The sequence below is a fragment of the Galleria mellonella genome, unplaced genomic scaffold, assembly GCF_026898425.1.
Source record: "Galleria mellonella isolate WM207_F2 unplaced genomic scaffold, CSIRO_AGI_GalMel_v1 utg746, whole genome shotgun sequence".
NCBI classification, from domain to species: domain Eukaryota; kingdom Metazoa; phylum Arthropoda; class Insecta; order Lepidoptera; family Pyralidae; genus Galleria; species Galleria mellonella.
In genome coordinates this window covers 2726111-2753578 of record NW_026442148.1, presented here as the reverse complement: position 1 = coordinate 2753578, position 27468 = coordinate 2726111, and the positions used below count along the sequence as shown (strand labels likewise).

The following is a 27468-nucleotide window of genomic DNA, read 5'->3' as shown; positions in this document are numbered from 1 at the left end:
TAACCTAAACCTAACCTAACCTAACCTAACCTAACCCCAACCTAACCTAACCTAACCTAACCTAACCTAACCTAACCTAACCTAACCTTTTTTTTTTTTTTTTTTTTTTTTTTTTTTTTTTTTTTTACATGTGGAAAATGCGTCATGCAGAGACACACCCCCGGGGGAGGGTGTGAATACTGCCGGACTCCTACCGGCTAAAAACCACATGGCATTCCCTCGCCGCGCCTTTGTGTTGGGGACCCGGGTTCCCTTGCGTAGTCCACCGGGATCCCAACGGCGTTGGCCCGCCCCGGCTCGCGGGCCCCGACTCAGTTTGGGGCGGGTACGAGATGTTGAATACCCACCCCCGTCTAGGGGAAGCGCGCGGGGATGCGCGCGCGACTTCCCAGGGCCATGTTGGTATGGGGTGGGACTGCCCCCGCAGTCGTCACCCCGGCCCTGTGGCGATGTAATTATCGCCGGAGAGGAGGGCGGGACTACCTGCCCGTTTCCATCTCCTCTCCCTCCACACTCACCCGGCCTGCTGGGTTCGGCAATTTCACCGGTTGCTTCTTACGCTTCTTAGGAGGAGTGCAGGCCTTGGACCCCACCCAATGGTCCGACGGCCGGCCCTGCGCTGAACACACAGCGCACTTTGGGTCGGCCGCGCACATCGCCGCCTTATGGCCTTCGTTTCCGCAACGGTAACATAGACCGCTGCGGTCCTGCTCATGACTGCAGGATGCCCGCACATGTCCTTCCTCCAAGCAGCGGAAGCACCGAAGCGGCCTCTGCCGCAGGAGCTCTGCTTTCGCCGAAACCCAGCCTATACGAACTCGGCCGGCGACCGTCATCTTCTTAACTGCTTGCAATGGAGCTTTAACCCAGCAAGTGCCCACCCCAGATCTAGTACGTCGAACCTCTCCGACTCGCACTTGGTCCACCTGACAGCCGCCCTCCCGGGCAACCGCAGCGACCACTTCCTCCGACGTAACACTGTCGTCCAGGCCCGATATCCGCATCTCCGCGGACTTTACGGGCCTGGAGATTTTGGCCATATTCTCCGGGATGAACTCCCGGAGCTTCGACGCCAGAACGTCGGCCTTCTCCGCGCCATCAGCACCTGGAACCTCTAGAACCTTACCGCCGGTGATCGCGGTGCGAAACCGCATATCTTCGATCCCCAATGCGCGGAGATCGATCCTTCTCTTGGCCTCCGCAAGGACATTCGCATACGCGACACCCTCCCTTTCCGCCTCCGGGTCCAACGTAATAATAACCGCCGCGGAGCGAGGCGGTTTTAGTTTAGAAGGCGAGGGTGCGCTCGTCTTCTTTGCCTTCTTCGAGGGGGCCGAACCGGCTTTCGTCACCGGAGGGTTGACAGCCACAGGCTGCCCTTCGGGAACACTGACGGTCTTGCCCCGTTTTCCTTTTACGACCGTCGCCCAGGAGGACGCGGTCGCCTGCACAGGCGGCTGAGCGGATGTTGCTACCGTCTCGGGCTGTCCAGAAGGCGCCGGTGTGACGGGCGTCTTCTTCGCCTTCTTTTTCTTGGCCCGACCCGTTTCTGACTGGGGAAGAGAACCCCGGTCGCCGACTCTAGGGGTGTCGGGCACATCTGACGCCATTGTTCCAGCCTCTGGCAAGGTTTGCGTGGAGACCGCAGACGCAGACGACACCTTCTCAGTGGAGGGGAGAGCAGAGATAATCTCTTTCACCTCCTTAATACGCGTCCCTACCATTTGGCGGACGATTCCGCCGACGTCCCTCATTATTTGAGCGCGGAACGCGCTCGCCTCACTCCCTACGACAGGGACAACATCCGCCGAGATACCGGCATTGGCCGCTGGCTTGGCAGCTGGCTTGGCAGCACGAGCCTCGGCCAACTGCCGACGCAGGTACTCGACTTCCTGCTCAAGTCTCAGGTTCTTTGAGACCAGTGGAGAGACCGACGTCGGAAATAGATCCCCCTCCAAGGTGTCCACAACCTGTGTGATCCCGGCCAAACCCTCTTTCAGGGTCCTTATGGTGGTCCCTTTGAGGGTCCCTGCCTTCTTCACAACATCGGTGAGAGCATCCGCTTGCCGGTGGACGAGACACTTCGCCCTGCGGATTACCTCCTCGGCCACTTTATTCTTATTCTCGGCGGCGGCAGTGGCAGTGGCGCCAGACGCCGTCGGCCTATCCGACTCCGACAGTATATCCGACGCTTCATCCCCTGAGGAGAAGAAGTCACTCTCATGATAATCCAGGGCCGTCGCTGGAGGTAATCCAGATTTAGCACCCGCCCCAGGGACCGCTCCGGTTACATCGTCCTCAAAGAATCGGTAGCTGAACTGCCGCCGACATTCCTCCTTCTTCCTTGTGCGAGAACTTGCTCTCGACCCCACTCTAGGGCTGCCGGACCTTTTGCGGGCGGACTGGACATCGCCCTCATCCTCAACTATAGAGTCTGTGTCAGACTCAGCAATGTGTCTTTTACGCCAGGAGCGGAGACCAGACGTGGACGGCAACGGTTCCATTTCCATCTCCTCAGTTGGGGTTGCACACGAGCTCGACCGCGTAGACCCGCAGTCGATCTCGCCCGCAACCGCTCTCAACAGACTATGGCGAGTACGACGACGACCTAAGAGACCAACATCTTCGCCCAGTACTACCGAACACTCTTTCAGGAGTTCTAGCCCCGACTTCTTACTTTCTACGCCCTTCTCAGGCACCAACTTCTCTCCGCCCTTCTCAGGCACTACTTTCTCACCGTCCTTCTCAGACACGACATCAATTTTGGGTTTTGTTTTTGTTTTTGATATTTCCATACTTGTTCCCACGAGTATGGGGGAAAGGTTTCACACGCAGGGGAGCCCCCTGCTTCTGCGTGCGGCCTACATACAACGGGGTGCGGCAGATACCCCGAGGTTGGTGCCCTTGCGGCCGATGATACTCCACCGACCCGCCCGCGGCACAGAACACGCTAACCGAACTTATGATGTCCGGTAGCGTGCACCGCACAACGAACTATGCATCGCCAGGCACCGAAGCTTACACAAGAGGATTTTTATAGAGGTTTACTCCTCGCGGCCCAGGCGATTAAGCCAAGGCCCCCGTCCCCTCACTCGGGTGCGAAACATGACCACACCTTCGCGAGGGATTACGGTTTTTCGGCGGTGGCACTGAAACCAGCCCGATTGCGCAACGAAGCACTCACCGGGCCCGCCGACAACTCCCACTACGAGAAGTCGCGGAACAAAACCCGCCCCCAACGAAAACACGACAAACCCCATAACTTGGGCTCGCCGCTCACCACCTCTGTCGGAATATTAGCCGTCGGTAAGTGAGATCTCTACATAGCGAGAAGTCACTTACCGCCGTTGCCCAGGATGCACCAGGCCCCAGCCATTGTCAGCCACCGTTCCCGCCGGACGTATCCGCACCAGGACAAGTGACCGTACAATGAGCCAGGGCACTCTTGGAGGTTTTCCGACCCAGCACCCCAACCTAACCTAACCTAACCTAACCTAACCTAACCTAACCTAACCTAACCTAACCTAACCTAACCTAACCTAACCTAACCTAACCTAACCTAACTAACCTAACCTAACCTAACCTAACCTAACCTAACCTAACCTAACCTAACCTAACCTAACCTAACCTAACCTAACCTAACCTAACCTAACCTAACCTAACCTAACCTAACCTAACCTAACCTAACCTAACCTAACCTAACCTAACCTAACCTAACCTAACCTAACCTAACCTAACCTAACCTAACCTAACCTAACCTAACCTAACCTAACCTAACCTAACCTAACCTAACCTAACCTAACCTAACCTAACCTAACCTAACCTAACCTAACCTAACCTAACCTAACCTAACCTAACCTAACCTAACCTAACCTAACCTAACCTAACTCTCGACAGAATCTAACCTGGCCTAACCTGCCTTAAAATCTGCCTAACCTACAGAACCTAACCTAATTCCTGCCTAACCTGGTGCTAACCTAACCTTCCCCAAACTCAAACGATTGAACAGGCCGAGTTGTACTTAACCTAACCTAAGAGGGGAACCTAAACCTAAACCTAAACCTAAACCTAAACCTAAACCTAGAGAATTTAAAAACCTAAACCTAAACCTAAACCTAAACTTTACTAAACCTAATCCTAACAAATAAACCTAAACCTATCTCCTAAACCTAAAACTATAAACCTAAACCTAAACCTAAACCTAAACCTAAATAAACCTAAACCTAATAACTGGCCTAAACGGTTCTTCAAACTGATGGGAAACCTAAACCTAAACCTAGGCCTAAACCTAAACTCTAATGCTAAACCTAAACCTAAAATAAAGAAGTCTACTTCACCAAACCGTTTACCTAAACCTAAACCTAAACCTAAACCTAAACCTAAGCAAAACTGGCAGCCTAAACCTAAGAAAATGAACCTAAAAAACCTAAACCTAAACCTAAACCTAAACCTAAACCTAAACCTAAACCTAAACCTAAACCTAAACCTAAACCTAAACCTAAACCTAAACCTAAACCTAAACCTAAACCTAAACCTAAACCTAAACCTAAACCTAAACCTAAACCTAAACCTAAACCTAAACCTAAACCTAAACCTAAACCTAAACCTAAACCTAAACCTAAACCTAAACCTAAACCTAAACCTATACCTAAACCTAAACCTAAACCTAAACCTAAACCTAAACCTAAACCTAAACCTAAACCTAAACCTAAACCTAAACCTAAACCTAAACCTAAACCTAAACCTAAACCTAAACCTAAACCTAAACCAAAACCTAAACCTAAACCTAAACCTAAACCTAAAACCTAAACATAAACCTAAACCTAAACCTAAACCTAAGATATTCCTAAACATATAAGATAGTCAAGGAAATAGATATAGAAACCTAAACCTAACTCAACCTTAAACTTAAACCTAAACCAAACCTAAACCTAAACCTAAACCTAAACCTAAACCTAAACCTAAACCTAAACCTAAACCTAAACCTAAACCTAAACCTAAACCTAAACCTAAACCTAAACCTAAACCTAAACCTAAACCTAAAACTAAACCTAAACCTAAACCTAAACCTAAACCTAAACCTAAACCTAAACCTAAACCTAAACCTAAACCTAAACCTAAACCTAAACCTAAACCTAAACCTAAACCTAAACCTAAACCTAAACCTAAACCTATAAATACCTAAATTTAAACCTAATCTTAAACCTAAACCTAAACCTAAGAGAGAACCTAAACCTAAACCTAATCCTTGATTAACCTAAACCTAAACCTAAACCTAAAACCTAAACCTAAAACCTAAACCTAAACCTAAACCTAAACCTAAACCTAAACCTAAACCTAAACCTAAACCTAAACCTAAACCTAAACCTAAACCTAAACCTAAACCTAAACCTAAACCTAAACCTAAACCTAAACCTAAACCTAAACCTAAACCTAAACCTAAACCTAAACCTAAACCTAAACCTAAACCTAAACCTAAACCTAAACCTAAACCTAAACCTAAACAAAAACCTAAACCTAAACCTACACCTCAACCTAAACCTAAACCTAAACCTAAACCTAAACCTAAACCTAACCTAACCTAAACCTAAACCTAAACCTAAACCTAAACCTAAACCTAAACCTAAACCTAAACCTAAACCTAAACCTAAACCTAAACCTAAACCTAAACCTAAACCTAAACCTAAACCTAACCTAAACCTAACCTAAACCTAACCTAAACCTAACCTAAACCTAACCTAAACCTAACCTAAACCTAACCTAAACCTAACCTAAACCTAACCTAAACCTAACCTAAACCTAACCTAAACCTAACCTAACCTAAACCTAAACCTAACCTAAACCTAAACCTAAACCTAAACCTAAACCTAAACCTAAACCTAAACCTAAACTAAACCTAAACTAAACCTAAATATATCGCCTAAACCTAAACCTAAACCTAAACGACATCCTAAACCTAAACCTAAACCTAAACCTAAACCTAAACCTGACGCCTAACAACCTAATGTCCTAGTAGCCTAAACCTAAATTATTGATTCAAACCTAAACCTAAACCTAAACCTAAACCTAAACCTAAACCTAAACCTAAACCTAAACCTAAACTAAACCTAAACAGAGAATTGTTTTAACTATTTCAAACTATTGTAAACCTAAACCTAAACCTAAACCTAAACCTGACTTAATTTAAACCTAAACCTAAACCTAAACCTAAACCTGTTCTAAACCTAAACCTAAACCTAGACTAAATAAACCTATCACACAAAATATAAACCTAAACCTAAACTAAATGTAAACCTAAACCTAAACCTAAACCTAAACCTAAACCTAAACCTAAACCTAATCTCTAATAAACCTAATGTCTAAACCTAAACCTAAACAAAGCGCAAACAACGCGCGCTAAACCTAAACCTAAACCTAAACCTAAACCTAAACCTAAACCTAAACCTAAACCTAAACCTAAACCTAAACCGGAGGTTTCCTTATGCACACGGTGAACTATTATTGCTTCACTAGGGAAGAAATATAGCGCCGTGTTAATTTGCTGTAGCGACATCTAGTTTTATGGCATCACTACTTAGCGACGCCTCTAACAACTAGATGTCGCTAGTAGCTTTGACAGGAATTATTGTTAATTCATACCGTCACGCTAATTTGCATCGTCATCATCATCAATAGTCTTCTCATTAGTCCGCTTGTTGTGTAGGCGGGTGAAGTAGGGGCCTCGGGGTAAACCCCTCTATCCCGGCTTCAACTCCGGAGGCGACGACCTCCGGGTCACTGTGTTCTTGAGCCGACAGCTAGTTGCTACCTAGTGGCATCACTAATACAGAGAATTGTGTTAACTATTTCACTAATGTCGCTCTGTCAGTGACTTAATTTATGTATTGTATATGGTCGGAGCGACGGAGTGTAGGCTGTATGGCTTATCACACAAGCCTCCAGTGCATTCCCCTCGACAGATCCCATTTCATCGCCGAAGGATATAGAGGCCGCCTCTTTTAGAATAGAATAGAATAGAATAGAAATCATTTATTCAAATAAACTTACATTGAAGCACTTTTGAAAAGTCATTACATTTTTTTTAATCTACCGCTCGTTCGGAAAGCTGTCTCATCACAAGAAGAACGAGCAAGAAACTTGCGTGTTGCTCTTTTAAATAATTTTATTATTACTTTACATTTTTAAGTTTAATTGTGTGAATACAAACCACCGCTTTCACTATACAAGAGCGCATTCAACGCGCGCTCGAGGTGGCCACAAAAATTAAACACTCGACGTCTCGCCGTCAAGTTACATCACTACCTCACTTGTGTGATAAGCGCAAGAGAGAACTGCTCAAGTTCACGATCACTTTTTGCTGTATAATACTTACATTGTTGCACAATAATATTCTTATGATAATTCTATAGATAAATTAAATTATCCACATGTAAACGTGTGGGCTGACATAATTAATGGCTATTTCAACGGACCACATTTTGTGACAGGCCACTTAATGGGTGCAACTTATTTGGACGTGCTGCGTAACGTTATCCCAGACTTTCTAGACGACGTTCCGTTAGCGGTGCCGGTAGATAATCTGTTCTACCAACACGACGGTTGCTCGACTCATTACCAGAGTGCTGTGCAAGCGCACCTGAGTACTGTCTTTCCTGAGCGCTGGATCGGACGCGGCGGCCCAGTGCTTTGGCATGCAAGAAGCCCGGGTCTCATTCCACTAGACTTTTTCTTGTGGTCAGAGTTCAAACGCCTGGAGTATCTTGAGGAACACGAAACTCGCACCGCATTAATGAGTGCGATAGAGGATTTTTTATTAGTCATTTTTAATTCCTCATTCTCCCATCATTATCATTAACAAATGTTACAAACGCATTTATATTTATAGCTAATAAAAGCACTGAAAATATCTACCCGATATAGGAAATTGTAAATCTAAGATTTATATATTTTATTTTGTAAATGTGATGCATTGTAGCGTAAATCTTCAGAAAAAAAAAAACCTCATTAATAAAGACTTTTTTACAAAAAAAAATCATTATATTGTATATGTAACACGTAAAAAGTAATCAACCAAAATAAGAATAACTTTTTGTGTGTTTCTAGTCACGAAAGGTGTTGGAATCCAGAGCTGGCATAAGAGCTACCACTCCGTCCTCTGCTACGCTAACGCCATCTTTCCCGCGCGACTGCTCAGCTGACGATTTTATTCATAGAGAAATTAATGAATTTCTTTAATTAGTTTCATTTTTAAAATTATAAATCTGCAATTATTTAACTTTTAGTAAAAAAAAAAAAAAAAAGTGGTTTATTAATCGATTGTACCATCGAGATCAAATCTTTTCGCTGCGGATAATCAACCAGTTAAATTTCACGCTGTATATAAATTTTCAGTTTTTAAGTAGTTCTATGTGCTTACTTTTTCAATTGTTATATAATTGTGGAAGATGTTGTTAATAATATTGTAATAAAAGATTTGAAATGTATTAATAAACCTGAGTATCATTATCTCAGGTTGTTTTAATTGAGTGCTCCTGTATTGCTTGGACATTACAGCTACAAACAGAAATATTTAGTATTTGAATGTATCACACTAACAAATTAATCAATATCAATGGTTTACAATATACTAAACAATTGTAAGAAATTGTATTCACTTAAATGTTTAAATTGTATAAGAATAATAAGGTGTAAAAGAATATATGACTTCAGTATTTTTACTAGAACACATTATTAAATTAACTATTGCACAATGTTAAGGTTCAACATGATTATAAGTAAGTTAATTTATAATACTTAGTTATTACTAGAAAGTTGTAATAAAATAAATAGAATCAATAAATAAAGTTGTGAAACTATGAGCGAGTCCACGAGCGCGCATTTGATTTAACGGAAAAAGCATACGTGCACTCAAACATAGTTATAAGAGTATAAAAAAAAAAAAAAAAAAAAAAAAAGAAATCAACAACATTGGGTCCAATAGTGACCGAGACATTGTACAGTACTGATGTCTGAGAGCTATGAATATAAGTGTAATTGGAAAGTAACGAAAACGAAATGAATTGCTCAAAGAAGAAAACTATAATTTGTTACAAATGAATAAAGGATGAACCAAGACAAAACCAAATAACGTCAGTGATTCTGACATCATTATGCCAAAAATTAGGCAAAACACTACCTGCTTCGTTATATAGATTATGAAGAATTTTTGTTATTACCTAGGTAGGTACATTAAATTAATAAATTTTCTTTTTAATAAGTTTTTGTTAATTTTTCAGTAAATCCTAAAATAGTAGTCGCAGTAATGGACTCGCCATAATAGAAGCAAGCTACTTCAAGATCCGCAGAAATACATGCATTTAGATTACTTTTTAAATGCTTATTATTTAATGAAAATATTTATTTTTCTCACTGTTGATTATATTCTGGGTTAATAATGAGGCAAACTTTTGTTAAAAAATTAAATAAAAATAAAATAAAACCGCAGTAATATTCATATTTACCATATCAAATTGTTTAAAAAAAAAAATGAAAATCAATTTTATCAAGAATCCGAATTTTTTATTAGTCATTTTTAATTCCTCATTCTCCCATCATTATCATTAACAAATGTTACAAACGCATTTATATTTATAGCTAATAAAAGTACTGAAAATATCTGACGGCGCCTCTAGCGGATAATTTCGGAAACTCAGATTTATATATTTTATTTTGTAAATGTGATGCATTGTAGCGTAAATCTTCAGTAATAATACAAACTCGTATTAAAGAAAAAAAAATCATTATATTGTATATGTAACACTAGCCAAAGTAATCAACCACCAATTTTCCAATTATTAGATTTATTAATCAGTGGCGAAAGTGTTGGAATCCAGAGCTGGCATAAGAGCTACCACTGCGAAAAAACTTAATACGCTAACGCCATCTTTCCTTCCTTTGCTGCTTCTGTCATTTTTGGTTCGTGTGACAAATTAGGTGAATTTTTTAATTATTTGTTTTTAATATTAATATTAATCCAAAATAATGTGTAAAGTGCGTATTATAAAGTGGTTATTAATTACAGGTAAACAAAATGCAGAACGACGCCGGTGAATTCGTTGATCTGTACTGCCCAAGAAAATGGTGAGTTTTTTTAGGTTATGTGGCTTACACGTTTTTCAAGTAATATATCACAACATGTTGTTAATAATATTGTCTAATTAAATTCTACATGTATTTAGTTGTACTGATCATTATCTCACTAGTTAATAGTAGTCATTGTCATTATGTACAGTTTTATCTGCACATAATTGTTTATAACCTAGCTGTATCACAAATATATATAACTACTATTTAATATATATTTTTTTGGTTATGGTTAAACAAAAAAAAAAAATATATGTACACATTTGTCAACCGCTTAGTCTAAATATTCCCATATTTAATGAGAATAAAAGTGACCAGTGCACTATATTTGCATGTCTTACATACATAACACACTCAATTCCTATCGAAGAATTACAAACTAGAGAAACCAGGATATAAATAAAGGCCACTGACCCTTCATCTTTGTTTGTAACTTTGTGGTTTAACGGTTAACATAAGGATTTAATGCACTACCTTGCCATCTGTAAATAAAACTATTTCATAATTTGTATTCATGAATATCTTTATCGAGATACTTCCTTTCTATATTATCTTATTAATATCGTAAAAATAAAAAAAAATAGAAGTTATTCATTATAGACTATATTTATAAATTGACTTTATCCTAATTCACACAAGTAAAGCTGTGTGTACAGAGCTAATATATATATTTTCAATAAAAAAAAAAAAAAAATATGTACTGTCATAATAATGCCTATCAGTTGTCTGGTCTCACAGTACAGTCTTACAGTATTTTACAATACAGTATTTTGGACAGGACAAAAATTTCTCAGTTTTTTTCAGTATAATTTTTAGTTTACTATGGATGATGAAGGAATGATGCACCCATCTATTGTAACAGTATACAATGCCTGCCATTGGAGGATGACATATTGAAAAAAAAAAAATATAATGATAATCATAGAACTTCATTATTATGTAATTTATTTAATGTTAGTTTATGATTTACCAAACTATTGAGTTACTATACAATAAATGTAAAATAGCTTTATAAGTAATATCAAGAATTTAATAATGAGATTAATTTTTTTTTAAAATATATGTCTTAGAAATGGGACTGTTAGACCTAGTTTTCAACTCCCAAAGACAACCCGGGAGAATTTTATGTTTAAGAATTGTATTGAAAGAAAATTGTTAATTAATTTTTAAATTTATTTTGTTTTCAAGCAGCATCTAATGTTTACTTGTTTGTAGTACTTGTAACTCTGCTTTTACTAAAGACATATGCATTTGTTTCCTTTTCTTGCTCCATCATGCTGATGGAGCGTAACACGAGTGAGTAGTGAAGAGTAAATGATGAATGCATTTAATTTTTAGAAAAGCCTGAGATATTATTGCACTCCAGTTGGTCTAGAGTTTAACCATAATTACCGAAATCTTCTAGGCGATCCGGGAGGGTTGGCAACCCTAGTTAGACCCCTTGTTCTTCCTACCCTTTCGCCATTAGTAACAATATACTGCTACCAGTCTGTCTTCCATTATAAATAATTTACTTTGGAACTCCATAGTGATCTGCATGTTCCATTATTTATTTATTTATTTATTGATATATATGTAATCACATTGTATTGCAGCTCAGCGAGCAACCGTCTCATCCACGCTAAGGACCACGCGTCGGTGCAGCTGGTGATCGCGGACGTGGACCCGGCGACGGGCCGCGCGGCCGACACCTCCAAGATCTACGTGGTGTGCGGCGCCATCCGACGCATGGGCGAGTCCGACGACTGTATAGTGAGGCTCACCAAGAAGGATGGCATATTGACTAAGTGAGTGTTCAATATATCAATGGAGGTGGTCACCACATCAGCAGCTAGCACATAACCATTGTTTACTATTTCAATTTACATAAAATAACATGAAATGTTGCAACCTGTCAATACTAATGGTGAATATTGATACGGTAACAGGGCAGGGGAGGATGGAATCACATAGTTGATCCATAGAAGTAAATTCATCTAGAATTTACCATAATGATTTCTGGGATGAACCCCATGATAATTAATCTGATAAGATACGTAATGTTAGCAATGGCGCTATTAGACCCCATTACTAAAAAGCTCTCCTGCACTAAGTGCTGTAAAGCTTTTAATAAAATAAATATTTTGAGAGGCCAAAATTGGTCCTCTGAATATCTAAACCTGGTCCTCATAAATTGAATATCTAAACATTTCATTTTGTTACATGAAGTTAACTGTATTAATACAGTAATAATAGCATAAATTGTCATTATAAAAAAGGTATAATATTAAGACGATATGTGTGCTTTCCTTTCATATACGTGCGCGGCCTGCGCGCGCAAATATAGGTACATCAAACAAGCTGCGTGCGCGACCGACCGTATTAGCTTGTCTGCGTGTTTTTACAAAATAAATAAAATATATAATTTTATAAGTATGCTACAAAGTAACCTGTTACATTTTTTGTTTCAGGAACTACTGATATTCTTAGTCATGTAAGCATTATTTTATAAGAGAAAATAATAAAAAAAAAAAAAAAATCACAAAATTTACAACTTGTTTTATTTGTAAATAATTACGTAAATAAAATTCGAAAATATAATGGATTTGTAAACGTAAATAACGTCTGTATGTGTGGCTGCTGTCGTCCGTTCACATCGGTCGCAGTGCACCCAGCGGGTACGGCTACAATTTGATTACCACCCAGTGGTATTCAACGGACGCATCTGGAAACAATATTTCATTATAATTGAATATCTTTACAAATCCCTTACCGAACCCAAACTCACTAAACTTAGTTCTCCAGGAAGTTCATGAAATTCCCCATATCCAGTGTCATATATTAAAAACGATCCTACCCGGCTTCGCACAGGTAAATAGTATTTTCGAAAATATAGCCTATACTTTTACAGCGAGTTCGTTCGCGTGACTAGGAAAATAAAGTATCCTATGTCCTTTTCTATCCCATATTATTATAGTACACAGTAGTAATATACACTATCAGGTCGACCTCCACGTAGTCCCCCCTGGAAACTATCGTGCTGAATTCCAGGTGTATTCACGATGGGCTAATTGACCTGCCCTTTCATTCTCACCTGTCACTCCTCACTGGTGCCCCGTCAGCGTATACCGTTAGCGCAGGCGAGATTGCCATTCCATTGCCATCCATTGAAATATCCTTTAAACCGACAGTGCTATGCAAACAACTGCTTCACGGTTGGGAACAGAATGGGACAGAGGTACCTAAGCAAATGACTTTTGCACAAAGACTCCCTCTGGTAAGTAACCCCCGACCCCGTACGAGCAAACGCAGTGTCGGACTACCCCCACTTGATGGAATCATGACCTAAAATGCATTTCAGGAAATTCGGGACCATTCATTAATGCAGTAGCACTGGGCTTATGTCCAGCAGTGGACGGATAATGGAAAAGATTAGTATGTTACTCACTGATGACGTAGGTTTCTATAAGTGAAAGAATTTTCACAATCAATTCAAATCAAAATACACAGCGCCATCTGTTTCAATTGCAGTTAATTGAAACAGATGGCGGTGTATATAATTGTTTAGTAGTATGTGTTTATTATTTTGTAATACCTAGGCCAAAATTTGATCTGTTCGAGATACCATATGCGTCACATTTTATTCAATGTTCATGTCTGCAGCCAACGTGTTACCGCTTTCCATCAGGTGGACCGTCAGCTTGTTTATCAATACAAGTTGCAAAAAGGCAGGTTTCGTTGGTGTAGAGAGTGTGCCACGTGGACAATCTCGATAAAGGTGTAATTACCACATGCCGCGACCGCCGCAGCCGGGCCGGCCGCCGGGCGGCGGACGGCAGATAGTTTTCTTCTTGCAGCCGCGCGCCGCCGCCGCCAGGCACACCACGCACCACCACACCCACCACGCCGCCTGCGCCAGCTGGACCCACGAACGCGTAGTAGTTGGAATGATTATGCAAATAAATTTTTTTTATACAACTTAGAATGGCAAACAATCTGACGGCCCAACTGATGGAAATTGGTAACCGTCGCATATAGACATGAGCAGTAGCATGGACATAACAGAGTATACTGTTTCGCACATGATACCCCCCATGCGTTGCCATTCCCGAGGACTCGGGTGTTATTCCTCTGTACCCTGTAAATTCACGCCATATCCCACCCTTCAAACCGATACACAGCCATGCAAATACAACTGCTTCACGGTATAAACACGTGCCCAAGCAATCGACTTTTGTACAAAGTCATCCTCTGGTACATATATGCACATAATTCTATATTTTTATATAAAGTTCTCGGATACTATAATTAAGGAGTATCTTTTTGAATTATTGTCAACGAGATCCAAAATTTCTTGTTGTATGCATTTTATTTCTGTCAATTCTGAATCGTGTTATTTGTAATATTTTTTACCTAATGCGAGTGTCAAAGTTATGTCGTTCAGCGGTGTGTACTGTGTAGGTATATCGCCGCAGGTTGCGACTGAAAACGCTGTTTTTTGCGCCGAAAGTTGCTTATGTCGAAACAAATTGTATTTAAAGACAATTGACATAGGTCTAAGTACTAGGTAGTAAATAACTTCCTGTACTTAGATAAGTCTTTTTACTACCAACAATAATTATAATTAAAGGAGACAAAAATGAATAGTCAGTACAGTCTTAAGCTCCTTTTTTTTTTAATGGTTGATAATGAAATGATAACCCCGCCTGCGCTATCGCTATACACTGGCGAAGTATCAGTGGGAGATGATAGATGAGGATGAAAGCAGGTCAGTTAGCCCATCCTGACGAATTCAACTAGAATTAACCGCAATGATTTCCAGGAGGAACCACGTGGAGGTCGACCTGACAGCGTATATTGCTAGTAATGGGGCTATTTGACCCCCATTATTAACAATCCCTTTCCCCCTCCAATCTTAGGCTCTAGTAACACCCTGACGAGTGGGAGAAGAGTTTGTTAGCAATGGGATCTAACATCGAGTCGACCTCCACACAGTTCCAGCTGGAAACCATCATGGTTAATTCTTGTGAAATTCGTCACGATGGCCTTCGTCACTAGTGTCTCGATAGCAGAGGCGGGGTTACCATCCCATTCTCATCCATTAAAAAGAAGCATGCTCATGAGGAGATTGCTATCAAGTTTCTTTTCTCTTGCACTGCTCTATCATACAGTAGTACAGTAGTTTTCACGGTCTCATCTTAGGCCATCCTGCGGCTAATGACGAAAAATAGTATTAAATATCCTAATTTTTTGTTCTTTTTCCAATATTTCCTTTATACGCTACATACCGTTATCATTTCAAACCGCGAACCGTCGATTACGTCAAGCTGTGATATTGGGTGGAGCACGTGTGTACGCGAGCAGCGTCGAGCGGCCGTCACCAGTACTTGGGTTTGCAGCCGCCCGGACACCGCGGCGGTCGGCACGCACCCTTCCTATTCTTGCAGGCTATAGCACCGACTATCTGAAATGATCAATAATGCTGGCTGTGTCTCGCTCAGTTCGACGCGATGACGAGTCAAATGACTTCTCCCTCATTATTACAACCTCTACTGGCGCAATGCCATTAGAGTAGGCGCATGTACTATTCCATCTTCGTCCGCAGAAAAAAATAATCTGTCCCGCGACTTTGTTAAATTTCCCAGATATGTCTAACGTTTCACAAGAGCGGAAAATTATCCTTCTGTACCTAGTAAATTCACTGCTTCCACTCCCAGCATTCGAAATTGAACCAGTAAACAATAATAGAATGTATTTTTATACCGGAACATAGTCATGGTCAAAGGAATTGTTTATAATGATGCCCACGGCCACTTTCTACTATCGTACAGCTCGCCATCGACTAGGAGTCCACCCTCATACTTTAGAGCCTGCATGGTTGCGTACAGCGCGGTTTCAGAGATGCTTCCTTCCACGAACGCTTAGGTTATAGAATGAACTCCCTGTCGAACTTTTTTCAAGAGACTACAGCATCAGGTTCTTCTAAAAAGGGGTAAAGAGGTTTCTTTAGGGTCGGCAACGAGCGCGTAATGCTCCTGGTATTTCAGGCCCTCATAAGCTATAGTAACCGCTTACCATTAGATCGGCTGCATGTTTGTTTGCCATCATATTTTCTGAGATTTCAGTTACAGTTTCTTTTCTAGTTTTATTAAAATTGGCAAACAATCTGATACATAGACCACAGTAATATACAATTGTCGTTATTGTTAAGGGCTAAAATGTTATGTCTGCATCAAAGATTGCGTAAGTTCTCCTATTCAAATCCACACAGCTTCAAATCCTACTATCTATCCTATTTAAGAGCTGCACTCTTGTCGATGAAGCTCTTGCCACTCACACACACACACACACACGATTTGCAGCGAGTCTCTTCACCTCTTGATACGACACGACACTCCTTCCTTGATCTGCCTGATGTAACTATGTCTCGGTCTCCCTCTCCCCCTCCTTCCTTCTATCTTACCTTCTATTATAATGTTCATAAGTTCGTCGTGTCGTTTCAAGTGTCCCAACATTTTTCCCCTTCAAATCCTACATCTATACTAATCTTTTTTTCGAGTCATAAAAACGGTTTTGAATCACTATACCAGCGCTATCGATATACGCTGTCTGGGCACAACTTAGGAGTGACAGGTGAAAATGAAGTTAGGTCAGTCGAACCCGCACTAAAGTCAGGACACCAGGGGGGAAAGGAATTGTTAGTAATGCGGACTATTAGTCCCATTGCTAGCAATATACCCTATCAGGTCGACCACTACGTGGTCTCTCCTGGAACCACCGTGCTGAATTTCAGGTGTATTCATCACGATGGGCTAACTGACCTATCATCCCTCACTGGTGCCCCGCCAGCGTATACTGTTAGCGCAGGCGGGGTTACCATTCCATTATCATGCATTAGAAAAACATGTCAGGACACTCACCTGCACCAAGATACAGAATAGCCACCACATACGTGCCTTCGAATGCTTCATATTGTAAGTTTCCCGCGGTGTAGCACGCCGGGCGCCAGCTGCATATTGTTAGAATTCCATCACTAGTAATTTTGCCTGTGTCACGGCCGAAACTTCTTTTGTTCTATCTCTGACTGAATTGTCACGTGGCAGAGTTTTATTCGTCTACTAGCCAGATATTGTTGATATCTTGACGGTTCGGTAACTTGAAAGAAAAGGTTTTAATTTAATTTTAAAATTAATTATTAACGCTATCGTATAATATTGCGGCAATCAGTCAGCGGTCAAACAGCTCCTGGTCAACATCCAGGATTAAGAGGGCGTGTTGGAGTTTCAATACTGGCTGTTGACACTGAAGTTTTTTTAAAACAATGTATCATTTTTATGTTTGTTCTACGTCAGATTTTTATATGACATATATATATATATATATATATATATATATATATATATATATATATATATATATATATATATATATATATATATATATATATATATATATATATATATATATATATTATAAACTTATTTTTTATATCATAAATACTGTATATTATCATATATATATATATGTGTTATTACTGCATCCTGCTATTTACAACATAAATTACCTATTTCTATTGATATATAGATAGATATATAATTTATTTGCATTACTTACAGCATACAAATAACAACAGATATAGATACATACGTTAAAACAATAAAAGAATATATAAAAAAAAAATATACAAAAAAAAAGGAAAATTGAAAATATTGATTGAATGAAATGATAAAAAAAAATCTAGTCCTTTATGACATCTGCTTAAACGTTAACATCACTCGTGTTTCTGGTGCCCAACAATTGTAGTAGCAGTAGGTACAACTACGAGTACTGAGGTACTTTAGTTTTCAGGAATGGCAACGCAAGCGGAGTACCATAACATGGGTGTCACCATAGACTTGGTATTACGTAAATAAGGGTGTCATAGTGTATGATAACTATGGTGTTAGATATGTGTTTTTTTTTAATGGATGACGATGGAATAGTAAACCCGCCTGCGCTATCGCTAAACACTGGCGGGGCACTAGTGAGGGATGATAGGTGAGGATGAAAAGGCAGGTCAGTTAGCCCTACGTGATGAATACAGTTGGAATGCAGCTCGATAGTTTCCAGAGGGGGCCACGTGGAGGTCGACCTGGTTGGGTATATTACTAGCATGTGACCCTTAGTCTTCATTATTATTAATCCCCCCCCCCCCCGTTGGATATGTGTTTAGGTAATAGGCGATGCCACTTTATACTTTCACCACTGTATGTCATGTGGACCATAAGTATGTCTACCATATATTGGTATACAGCGTGTGTCCTATGAACCCGCGTAGTAAAAAAAAAATAGTAGCTACTTTAAAAAAGTTTGTTTAAAAAAGTTTGTTAAATGATCGAACCGGGAATCGTCAAGTAATATGCCTGCTACTGCGCCGCAGAGGGCTAAGGTTTAAATATGGTACTCTTTGCATGCTATCTCATAATGTACCAAAAAAATTATACTAGTTCAGAAACTGCTCCGTTCAGAATTATTTTTAATTCCGCTACCATTAGTATGTGTGTGAGAGCCAACACTAGAAGACCGACCACCACTATTACTACCAGAAGACCCACCACCTTCCATGTTAACCATCAATCTCCGACCGCCACTCCGTTCAAGTATGTTTTACTTTTAGTAGTCACTTAAAGAAATATAATGACGACTCGGACGTGCATCAATGAAACAAAACACTCATAATCGAAAGCGTATGTTATTAATGACAATTAAGTATATGTACAAGCGCCATCTGTGGGCGGGCAGCTGAATATCTGCGCGGCGAGGTAGCGCCGCAGCTGGCGCCAGGAGCGGCGGCAGAGCGCGCACAGCGACGGACCGCGGCCGCGCTCGCCGCCGGCAGGGGGCGCACGCCGCGGGCTCGCCTGCATCGCCTGCAGCCGCTTCGCTCGTGTGTACAACTGTTGATTGTTGTCCTTAGTTTTATTTAACATTGAACCACTATAGCATAGACTTTAACGAACACGTGTTAGTTTACCACCAGAGGGAGACTTTGTACAAAAGTCGTTTGCTTGGCCACCTCTGTCCCATTCGTGTTTCTACCGTAAAGCAGTTGTGTTCGCATGACTGTGTTTCGGTTTGAAGGGTGGGATATGGTAGTTAATTTACAGGGTACAGAGGAATAACACCTGAGTTCGGGGAAAAAGGGATTGTTATTAATGCGGACTACCAGTCCCATTGCTAACAATATACCCTATCAGGTCGACCTCCACGTGGTCCTCCTTGGAAATCGTGCTAAATTCTAGGTGTATGCATCGCGATGGGCTAAGTGACCTGTTTTCATCCTCACCTATCATCCCTCACTGGTGCCCCGCCAGCGTATACCAATAACGCAGGCGGGGTTACCATACCATTATCATCCATTAAAAAAATGATCTGGCGTAAACCGGATTATTCCAACGCGGCGTCTATGTGACAAGCGTGGGGAACCGTACGCACACAAGCTTCGATTGCTTGTAGTAATGTTCTTGTCACAACGTACTCCCTAGTATCTGGTTTCCTGTGTCCTGTGTTTGTGTAATACTTACATGAACAGGATCGTCGACATTGAACGTGCAGCGCGGGTCACTGCCACTCCCGTCTGAGCCATCACCGCTCGTTTCATACCCCACCACACTGCTGGTACAATTAGTAAGCGAAATACGCGAAGGTAGGTAGGAGTAGAAAGTACCTTCTGCTAAGTGTAAACGATTATACCGTCTCGTGTTACAGTCGTCAATATGTTTCGTGGTCATCATCGTACCCCGGATTACAGTTACCTTGTTGCTAGCCAAGTGGCTTGTTATAGTTTATTATTTCGAGTTTTTTTTTTCTCTTGCACTGATGCTGACCTCATGTTACCACTTACGACATCATCTAGGGATGAAATATCAAAGAGCCTATTTATTCTAAACAACTCCCTTTCACGGTAGAACACTTCAAGAGTAGATAGAAAGAAATCCAGTGACATCATAACTCATCTAATAATATACACGACAGTTCGGGAAACTTTTAGTATTTCAGCCGTTAACTGTCCACTGCTGGACATAAGCCTTCTCCATAAGAAGAGTTTTGCCAGTAGTTGCCACGCTTGGCGGGCGGGTTGGTAACCGCAGTTAGGCTTTTAGAGATGTTTTAAGAGGGACGCTGCTGCCCATCCCACGTCCTCCCTTTGTCACCTCTTACGACACCCACACGAAAGGAAGGGGTGGCCCGGGACCACACGGCGAGGCGGCAGAACCATACATTCCGATATAATACACGATTTATTTGATCATGACAAATCAATGTAGGATCAAATCAGGCCCCCTGCTACTTACATCCGTTCACTTTAAAACTGTCTCGATATATATATATATATTTATCATAATTACCTGTCCGCAACTATATTAGAATGGTTCAGAGCAACCGCGTCCCGCGGGACGATGTCCAGCGCGTGCGCACGTGTGACGGTGCGCAGGCCCGGCAGCCGCGGCGAGCGGCGCCCGTCCGTGCTCCACTGCTCGCTGCCGACCGCGCGTTCCACTAATCGAGGCGGGTTCGTGTCACCGCAACATTCCAACATTTGCTTCTGGAACATAAACTTATCATTTCGATTTTTTTATACCACTGAGGTGGCAAACAAGCGTACGAGTACAGCCCACCTAATAGTAAGCGGTTAACGTAGCCGTAGCCTGTGAACGCGTGCAATACCAGGGGCATTACCGATTCAGAAAAAACTTTTTTGCCCCTTTTTTTAAGAACCTCATGTTGAAGTCTCTTGAAAAACCTCGATAGGGAGTTCATTCCATAATCTGAGTGTTCGTGGGAGAAAACATCTGAAACCGCGCTGTCGCGACCATCTAAGTTCTGAGTTATGAGGGTGTATCCCTGTCGATGGCGAGCTGTACGACCGTGGAAAGTGGCCGTGGGCATCGTGTTGAACAATTCCTCTGAGCACAGTCCGTTGTACAAGCGGTAGAGCACGCAGAGAGTGTAATATGTTTATGCTAATAAATGAACTTTTATTTTTATCCGCAGGAAGATGATGTCACGTGTCATGACGATTTTCACTTATCGCTTCTTCGAGCGGTATAGTTATTAATTATAAATGATCCATATAAACTTTATCTTGAACTGCTGGTAGACTACGACTATCTACAAGAAAGTCAACGCATTTTATCATGAGCGAAACTATGCATACTATGCAGTGAAAACAGTATACTCTGTTATGTCCACGGTACTGCTCATGTCTATAGGCGACGGTTACCACTTTCCATCAGGTGGGCCGTCAGCTTGTTTGTCATTCTAAGTTGCATAAAAAAAATATGTCATTTAATCCTTGGAACCGGATAGAAAATAAACCTGAGAAATGGAAACCTCCTTTTTGTTCTCGGGCTCGGTGGCGACGACTTTGTCCGACACGGAAACAGAGGGCGCGGTGGGGCGGTACGCGGGGTGCGGCCGTGCGCTGCCGCGAGCCACGAACAGGCGGTTCAGCTCGTCCAGTTTCCTCATGATTATTTTATATGTCTTGCATTCTTCTGCCTGCACGGATGGAAGGCATTGGTACACTTACTTTAACAATCCGTTAACTGAAAAGACATCGGACTGCCAAGGAATCATTCCTATTGTGTAGTTACCTGATCCAGAACTAAAACTTAACTAAACATAAGCCACAGAGATGCAGGTCCTACACAAATTCGTAGTATTAATTACATAAGACAATGTGGCGATTAACACATTTTGACGCTACTGTCGAGTGTCGACTGACTGTCGTTAGTCTTCTAGCGTTGGATTGTTCACCCTTTCTTTATACTTGTGATTACACTCACTGACATTGCACAACACTGCGAACATACTCTGCGTTTCTCTTTCCGCCTGAGGTCCCTGGTACTTCGACTGGATGACGATATGTCAGTAGAATTGGGGGTAACGCTGTGCTCGCGTTCGCGTTCGCGCTCTCGGTCGCGGCTGGCGCCGAGCTGCTCGCATATGAGGGCGACGCGCGCGAGCTGCCTCTGCTGGTCGCGGAGCGCGTGTTCGCACGCCGCTCGGAACGCGTGCATCGAGCTAGTGGAGCAGCTGGCCACGCGCGGACTCACAGTATTGCCATCTAACGTGGTCGCATGTCTGTAAAGACAGTTCAATTTACTTCTCAGACAAATGTTCAGATTTGCTCACATGATTTCAGTTTGTATAGCCCGAAGGATCAGCAAATTGAAATTGCAAATAACGGGCCGTATAACTAGAAGAACCAACAACCAAAGGAGATAAAAAAATTCTTGAGTTATGACTCCGTACAAACGCAGTGTAATATAATCATTAGTTGAAGTGATAACCTCAAATATATTGCGAAGAGTCAGTGGATGCAAGCCTTTCCTCTGGTAGACTGTGATCTCTCGTGTTAGTTCGTGTAAAACAATGACAATATGATTTCTTCACAAAAAGCAGAAAGAGCTTAAAATGGCATGCAAAGAAAAGTGCAAGAGCTCAAGACTAGTGCCTAATTTAGGTTTGAACAAAACTTGTGTTACGCCTAATTGACGAGATAAAAAGATAAGGATGGTACCTGTGCAGGCGATGCCTCGTCGCCACGTAGCTGCCGTCCGAGAGGCCGGAATCGTGCGAGGGCCGCTTGTGGCGGCGGCCGGCGCGGCGCGGCGGCGTGCTGTCGCCCGAGCTCACCCGCGCCGACTTGCGGCCCGCGCCGCCGCTGTCCACCACCAACTGACCACTGTCATCAGAGCTCACAATCTTCACAGTCCGTAAACGGTCAACGATTTTGAATCTAGCTAAGATGCATATTATTTTCAGGTGAAAAGAAGTGAGTTTTTTTTTTTTTTTAATGGATGATAATGAAATGGTAACCCTGCCCGCGCTATCAGTATACATTGATAGGATACCAGTGATGATGATTGGTGAGGATGAAAAATAATTGCGATGGTTTCCAAAGGGAACCACGTGGAGGTCGACTTATTAGGGAATATTGCTAGCAATGGGGCAGTTAAATTCGATTACTAACAATCCCTTTCCCTCCAATGAAGTGAGTTTGTACTAAAGTAAATGTTCCTTCTCAACTCCCTACTCAATAAACTTATTGATTTGACTGAACAATCTCCATGAATCTACTAACTGTATTTAGTTGGTCTATGCATATGAAGTAGGCTACGACAAAGAATGGATTAATATCGTTGACCCAATATGGCGGCCCATCTCTCTGCCAAACGATCAAATCTGTTTCGCTGTCGAGTAACAGACATGTGTATAAACTGACACAATTATAAAATTAACAGGATTGTAAATTTCTTAATATGTAGATCATCCTACCAGCCTTTAACAGTCCACTGCTGAACATAGGCCTCTCCCTTGGGGGGGTTTTTGCCAGTAGTTGCCACGCTTGACAGGCGGGTTAGCAACGGCAGTTAGCTTTTGGTGATATTTTAAACGACCAATAACCCTTTGACCGCGTAATTTTTTTTTTCACAACAATAAGACACATCGTTTTGACGACAAATAGCAGTACGAGTATATAGCCATCTAGCGAGATTCAGAGAAACAATATCAATCTAGCAAAACAAAAATTGCGGGACCACAACGTCAATAAACATATAAAATGCGAGCACGTCGACATTGCGGGATGCGGAAAATTAAACTAGTATATACTGCACGCGGAAATAGAGGGATACCCACTCAGAGGGTTTTTTTTTTAATGGATGAAAATGGATAGGTAACCCCACCCGCGCTATCGGTATACACCGGCGGGGTACCAGTGAAGGATGATAGGTGAGGATGAAGCAGGTCAGTTAGCCCATCGTGACGAATTCAACAAGAATTGTTCACGATGGTTTCCAGGGGGAACCACGTGGAGGTCGACCTAATAAGGTATATTGCTAGCAATGGGGCTGTCAAACTCCATTGCTAACGATCCTTTTCCCCCTTGCTCAGAGGGTTAAGTTCCCGTAGTCGCGTCTTGCGGCACCCACGGGATAGGAAGGATTGAGCCATTTTATACCGGGACCACACGGCAAGTTAGATTCTCCTTACAAAATAAAAGTTTAAAGATTACGAAACATAAAAAAAATATTTTTTTGGTGGGTGAGATCACGACTGCGCTAACGGTAGGTATATTGAAATTGTTATATATATATATATATATATATATATATATATATATATATATATATATATATATATATATATATATATATATATATATATATATATATATATATATATATATATATATATATATATATTTATTTTTAGAACTTTTTTAGCATTTTAGGTGAGCATTTCACGCCTCAAATCACGCATGTATATACTTTTTATTCTGTGAGCGCGCGATGAGTCTGTTGAAGTCAAGTTGCTTAACTTTCAATCTATGTTCGAATAAAACTGTGTAGAGTAGACTGTTGTTTTACAACCATTTTTATGTCGCGACCTAAGAAAGAGCCAAAAAATTACGTAAAAAGTCTTTGCGACCCTGTCACTATAAAATTATAATAATAGTTTATAATATATTTTATTATTTATTTATACATTTAATAACAAATTTTTATTATTTTAATTTCATTACTAACACACCCATCTGAGAGGAAAGGGATTGATAATGAAAATGTTAGTTCACATAGCTCACAATATACTCTGTCAATTCGACATCTAATGTATAATGAATTTATAATCGGTCTCTCTTTCTCTTTATAATTTTGAATTAGGGATTAATTTCACAATATAATTTTATTGAGGTTATTCAACTTAAATACGTCAGCAAGATTAAAAGTAGTTTATTATTTTAGAATGTAAAGTATCCGGGGGTGTAACTCAGTGGTAGAGTGTCTGCTTCGCATGCTGAAAGTCCTGGGTTCAAATCCCAGCACCTCCACAATTTATATCTTTTTTTTTAAATATTTGTGCATTTTATCTGTTATTATTGTCATTTATATATAGAAAGATTTATTTTTAATAGGTAATTTTTAAATTTACACAATTGATGATGGGGTCGAGTCTGGAAGTTTATTTCAATTTTTATTCAAACATTAACATTTTATTTTGATTAGTGAAAGTTCTATTTTTTTTTTATACAACTTAGAATGGCAGACAAGCTGACGGCCCACCTGATGGAAAGTGGTAACCGTCGCCTATAGACATGAGCAGTACTATGGACATAACAAACAGAATATACTGTTTCGCCCATGATACCCCCCATGCGTTGCCATTTCTGAGGACTCAGGTGTTATTCCTCTGTACCCAGTAAATTCACGCCATATCCCACCCTTCAAACCGAAACACAGCCATGTAAACACACCTACTTCACGATAGAAACACGAATGTGACAGAGGTAGCCAAGCAATTGAGTTTTGTACAGTCTCCCTCTGGTTTATAGACCGTATATACTAATTTCGACTTAAATGTATTAGAAATTTGATTCATTATAGTTCTTAGAATAATCTTTTTCGTTGCGATACTAGTAGCTATAGCTATACTCGTGTAATATCTGTAATTGTAACAACAAATTGAAAATTACATTTTAGTGATTGCTTTCGAGAACGTCGCCTTAGAATCGAGCCCACTGTTTGACAACAGTTATAAACTTGTTATTTTTTAAGAACTAGATTACTACATAATTCGTCACTGCAAGAAGACTCATGCACTGTCAACATGTACTAGTTATGTTTGCTTCCCAAATAATGTTATTTTACCGATGGTAAATCTATAGGCGTATTTAGAGGGTTTTTGGTATGGTAACTTCGCCTGCTATTGGTATACGCTGACGGAGCATCAGTGAGGGATGATAGGTGAGGATGAAGAGGTCAGTTGGCCCATCGTGATGAATTTATCAAAAATTAACCACGACGGTTTGCAGGGTAAGCCGCGTGGAGGTCGACCTGATAGAGTATATTGGTAGTAATGGATCGATTTTTTTTTAATGGGTGATAATGGAATGGTAACCCCACCCGTGCTATCGGTATACACCGGCGGGCACCAGTGAAGGATGATAGGTGAGGATGAAGCAGGTCAGTGAGCCCGTCGTGACGAATTCAACAAGAATTGTTCACGATGGTTTCCAAGGGGAACTACGTGGAGGTCGACCTATTAGGGCATATTGCTAGCAATGGGGCTGTCACACTCCATTACTAACAATCCCTCCCCCCTATAATGGATCGGTTAGATCCCATTACTAACAATCCCCGTTCTCCCTATTTAGAGTGCTGAGAATGTATGGTGGCAGTAAAGAGTAAATCAATGTTTGCCGGGTCGGCAAGCTGTACTATAAAACGTGTGCAGGCAAGCTTAATGCCTCAAGGTGGCAGTTACCGTATGTGGTCGTCAGAGCGCCTCGGCAACGAGGGCCTGACGCCGCGCATGAAGCGGTCCAGGTCGATGACGTCAGCAGCGCCCCCTGCCCCAGCGCCGCGCCCGCCGCGACCACCGCCCGCGCCGTCAGTGGACCACGAGCACGACGAGGAGTGTGGAGACATGACCACTAGCTGTTAGCTGCAGGAAAAAACACAAAAGTGGAGAAGGGGGGCAGGGGGGAACAGACATTTCTAGAAACACGAGTATACTCTTTCAAGTCGACCATCACGAGCCTTGAAAATATCGTGGTTAAATCTAAATGAATTCGTCACGATGCGCAACCCGGACTGACTTCATCCTCATCTGTCATCCTTCATTGGAGTTCTGCCGCCGTAAATCAATAGTATAGGCGAGGTTACCAAAGCAGTTGTACTTGCATACATGGCTGTGTTTAAAAACCATCGTGCTGAATCTTAGGTGTATTCATTACGTTGGGCTAATTGATCTGCCTTTTCATTCTCACCTATGATAGGTGAGAATGAAAAGGCACCTGGTGGTGTACGGTGTAAGGTGTACCTCACTAGTACCCCGCCTGTGTAAACCGTTAGCGCGGGTGGGGTTGCCATTCCATTATCATTTATTAAAAAAAAAACACCATAGTCCTTGGGTAGTTGGCTGGATTATTAGTAGTGAGGTCTAAGAGCCCCGTTCCTATCAGGAATAACAACAACGCATGAGTATTCTATGAAATCCATGGTGCTGTTCATATCTAAACCAGTTACTATTTTCCATCAGATTTTTTTTTATACAACTTAGAATGGCAAACAAGCTGACGGCCCACCTGATGTAAAGTGGCAACCGTCGCCTATACACATGAGCAGTAACATGGACATAACAGAGAATACTGTTTCGCCCATGATACCCCCATGCGTTGCCATTCCTGAGGACTCAGGTGTTATTCCTCTGTACCCAGTAAATTCACGCCATATCCCACCCTTCAAACCGAAACACAGCCATGCAAACACAACTGCTTCACGGTTGAAACACGAATGGGACAGAGGTACTCAAGCAATC

At 41.4% G+C, this 27468-nt stretch overlaps 2 protein-coding genes, 1 long non-coding RNA gene and 1 other non-coding gene across 5 annotated transcripts; 2 read left to right on the top strand and 2 right to left on the bottom strand.

The window, feature by feature from the left end:
* Positions 1-9878: 9878 nt before the first annotated feature.
* On the top strand, positions 9879-12648 carry LOC113518007 (40S ribosomal protein S21). Of its 2 annotated transcripts, XM_052901168.1 has the most exons (4): positions 9879-9972; positions 10061-10119; positions 11718-11909; positions 12573-12648. In XM_052901168.1, the coding sequence occupies exons 2-4, from the start codon at positions 10070-10072 to the stop codon at positions 12580-12582; spliced, it is 252 nt and encodes an 83-aa protein (XP_052757128.1). In that variant the 5' UTR covers positions 9879-9972; positions 10061-10069; the 3' UTR covers positions 12583-12648. The 2 variants fall into 2 exon arrangements, with proteins under 2 accessions (XP_052757128.1, XP_052757129.1); XM_052901169.1 differs by lacking the exon at positions 12573-12648 and having other exon boundaries at positions 11718-11913.
* A 55-nt stretch (positions 12649-12703) lies between these two features.
* On the bottom strand, positions 12704-17246 carry LOC128202098 (uncharacterized). Its single transcript, XR_008253609.1, has 4 exons — positions 17022-17246; positions 15390-15565; positions 13890-14020; positions 12704-12826 (listed from the first exon to the last, which is right to left on the bottom strand). It is a non-coding gene; the product is annotated as an uncharacterized LOC128202098 (long non-coding RNA).
* A 1587-nt stretch (positions 17247-18833) lies between these two features.
* LOC128202082 (uncharacterized) lies at positions 18834-26576 on the bottom strand. The gene is made up of 7 exons (XM_052901073.1): positions 26413-26576; positions 22667-22831; positions 21930-22227; positions 21460-21642; positions 20490-20686; positions 19665-19755; positions 18834-19037 (listed from the first exon to the last, which is right to left on the bottom strand). The coding sequence occupies exons 1-7, from the start codon at positions 26574-26576 to the stop codon at positions 18846-18848; spliced, it is 1290 nt and encodes a 429-aa protein (XP_052757033.1). The 3' UTR covers positions 18834-18845.
* On the top strand, positions 24908-24979 carry Trnaa-cgc (transfer RNA alanine (anticodon CGC)). The gene has a single exon. It is a non-coding gene; the product is annotated as a tRNA-Ala (tRNA).
* Positions 26577-27468: the final 892 nt, after the last annotated feature.